The 3,135-nt window shown below is 61.3% G+C and overlaps 1 protein-coding gene across 1 annotated transcript in view; it reads left to right on the top strand.

The window, feature by feature from the left end:
- LOC103211453 (breakpoint cluster region protein-like) overlaps positions 1-994 on the top strand; it is a 4,010-nt gene extending 3,016 nt beyond the window's left edge. Inside the window, exon 2 of the mRNA XM_042783211.1 lies at positions 8-994. Within this exon, the coding sequence (XP_042639145.1) occupies positions 8-994 (987 nt within the window). The remainder of the gene's footprint in view (positions 1-7) is intronic.
- The last annotated feature ends 2,141 nt before the right edge of the window (positions 995-3,135 follow it).

Here is a 3,135-nt window from a genome sequence, read left to right as displayed (position 1 = left end):
GCCCGAGGAGCGCGTGGCGCCCCCCAGCGTGGCGGCGCTGCGCTCCAACTTCGAGAGGGCGCGCAGGGCCGCGGGGCCGGCGGCGGGCGACGCCGAGAGGCCCTTCTACGCCAACGTCGAGTTCCACCACGAGCGCGGCCTGGTGAAGGTCAACGACAAGGAGGTGTCGGAGCGCATCAGCGCGCTGGGCAGCCAGGCCATGCAGCTGGAGCGCAAGAAGTCCGTGGGGGCGGGCGGCGACGCGCCCCGGCCCCCGCCCCGCGCGCGGGCCTCGGAGGGCTGCGGCCCGGACGGCGACTACGAGGACGCAGAGCTCAACCCGCGCTTCCTCAAGGACAACCTGATCCAGGCCAACGGCGCAGGCAGGCCCCCCTGGCCGCCCCTGGAGTGCCAGCCCTACCAGAGCGTCTACGTCGGGGGCCTGATGGGCGAGGGCGACGGCAAGGCCCCGCCGCTGCGCAGCCAGAGCGCCTCGGAGCCGGAGAAGCGCCTCACCTGGCCGCGCAGGTCCTACTCCTCGCGCAGCTTCGAGGACAGCGGCGGGGGTTACACCCCGGACTGCAGCTCCAACGAGAACCTCACCTCCAGCGAGGAGGAGTTCTCCTCCGGCCAGTCCAGCCGCGTGTCCCCCAGCCCCACCACCTACCGCCTGTTCCGGGACAAGAGCCGCTCGCCGTCCCAACACTCGCAGCAGTCCTTGGAGAGCGGCAGCCCGCCGACGCCGCAGTGTCCGAAGCGGCACCGACAGGCCCAGGTCGTGGTGTCGGAGGCCACCATTGTGGGTGTGCGCAAGACCGGGCAGATCTGGCCCAGCGACGGGGACAGCTTGCATGGAGAGCCAGGTGGGTACCTGCGCCGCCTGCACGGGCCACCGACCCTGTTCTGTGCCCCACTGTTGCGGGGGCGGGGGTCGTGGAGAGGGGGCCGGTGGAAGCTCTTTGGAGTTCTGAAGTATGTTGTGGACAAAAGGGACCTGGGTGGTCACAAGGGTTGAGCACGTGAGTGAGTATGAGTTGAGGGTTGGTGGCTCAGACCCACTCAGCAGTGCCGTGGTCTGCAGAAAGACCTGGCGGTCTGCTTCCGGGACGTCGCAGCCATTGAACCCACAGGGCGCAGTTCTGCTCTCTAAGGTATTGGGGTTGCTATGAGTTGGAACTCACCAGACGGCAGTGGGGTTGGTGTTTCGATGAGGCATGAGGAGACCCCAGGTGATACACATCATTAAATACTCAGTTACTAAGAGAGAGGTTGGAGTTTCAAGTCTCCCCAGACATGGCTGAGAGGAAAGGCCTGGTGAACTATTTCTGAAACAGCAGCCCTTGGAAACCCCACACAGTTCTGCTCTGACACACATGGGTTGCCTGTGGCCACGGGTTAGGCTAGTTTAGGTTGTGGACGGAAAGGGTTCATACTGATCTAAGCCGGAACAGATTCCCGTCTCCCTGCCCACTCCTGCGCACAGACCTTTGGTTTGTGGTGGGCATCGTTCCCTGGGTTCTAGAGTGGAGGTCAAGCCCTCACTCGGGCACTTTGGGTGGTCATCTCCTTGTCTCTGAGTTCCCAAGGTGTTTGTCCAGGGTGTTCCCCAACACCCCCCCTTGTACCCCCATTCCTGTACTGCATGGATTATATGACATGTCGGTGGAACCCAAGATCTGCTGGCTGGGGGCCCAGAGCAGGTACATGTCCGAGCAGGTGGAAGTGGGAGGGGAAAGGAAGCCAGGTGACAGGCAGGCCTGACTCAGTGGGCCCCTGGCATCCCGGGGCTCTGCCCACTCCTCTCCCTTCCCGGTCATTACTCACCTCCGACGGCTGTGTGCGCCTCTGGCTAAGCCTTCGACAGCCTTACCTCCAGCCTTCCCAGCCCCCCTGGAGCTTAATTGGGGTTCCCCATCGACGGTCTCTCCCTTGGGGCTGTCCACACAACTTCCGGAGCCAATATTCCCGTGAGGTGTTGCGGGGATGGGACTGAGTTTTGAGACCTAGGCCCAGATGGTTCAGGAGGTCGGCATGCAGGTCGGGCGGGTGGGGCTGGGGCCCCGGGGGGCTGGCGGCCCTTACAGGTGTCTTGGTCCCTGCTGGGCTGCTCCGGTTTTCGGCTCCATCTTTTTCTACTGATGGAGTTACATGGGGTTAAGACCAGCCAGGCTATTTTCGGCTGTGTGAAGGTGGCTTCTCTGGGATCCTGTTTGGTTTAGGGACTTGGAGCTGCTGAGTTGGCCGTTGGCAGCTGGGGTTACCTGATTTGCATCTCCTGAGCCTGTGGGCTGGCCCAGTGGTGTCCCCTAACTCCCTCATGGGGGCAGAGGACTGGGATTTAGAAGCTACTTGGCTGGTGCATCAGTTTGTTTGGGGTATGGAGGATTGCCCCATGGGCACTGGACACTGGCTGCCGTGCCCTGCATGCCAGCTGGTGGCTGAGCAAGCCAGGTCGAACTGGCCCCCAGTGCCGCGGAGTGGGAGAGCGTTACTACTATGAAGAAGACGAAGGATTTGCCTGGTGTCTGAAATCATGTTCTCATCAAAACGAAAAGAAACCAAACCCAAAAACCAAACCGACTCACAGTACCCCCAGAAGACAGAGTGGAACTGCCCCACGAGGTTCTGCAAGGCTGTCAATCTTCACAGAAGCAAAGCCCAAACCACACCCACCGACTTGGAGTGGATTCTGACTCACAGAACCCCGGGAGGACAGAGTGGATCTGCCCCAAAGAGTCTCCGAGGCTGTCAGTCTTTACAGAAGTAGATCGCCTCATCTTTCTTCCGGTGGAGTGGCTGGTGGATTCAAACCACCGACCTTTTGGTTAGAGCCCAATGCCTTAACCACAGTGCCACCAGCTCCCTTGATGTTCTCTTACTGCTGGGGAATTCTGATTTTTATGACATTGGGCGTGTTCAGGGTGGTATGGGCATACACACCACAGTGCCACAAGTGGCACTGGCAGGCCCAGGTGGTGGTGTCCCAGGTCACTGTTGTGTGCGAGGCCAGGCAGATGTGGCCCAGCAACGGGGGCAGCTAATGTTCACCCTGTATGCCTGTCTGTTGTTTGCCTGGAAGCCATGGGAGTGAGCTCAGTTCCAGACCTGAAGGGGAACTAGGGGCCGCAGTCTCAGGGGTCTCACCAGGCTCCATCA

The sequence above is a fragment of the Orycteropus afer genome, unplaced genomic scaffold (genome assembly GCF_000298275.1).
Source record: "Orycteropus afer afer isolate SDZICR_OR568_19922 unplaced genomic scaffold, OryAfe1.0 scaffold00744, whole genome shotgun sequence".
NCBI lineage: Eukaryota > Metazoa > Chordata > Mammalia > Tubulidentata > Orycteropodidae > Orycteropus > Orycteropus afer.
The sequence above is the reverse complement of the archived record's forward strand: the minus strand, read 5'-3'. Positions and strand labels throughout refer to the sequence as shown.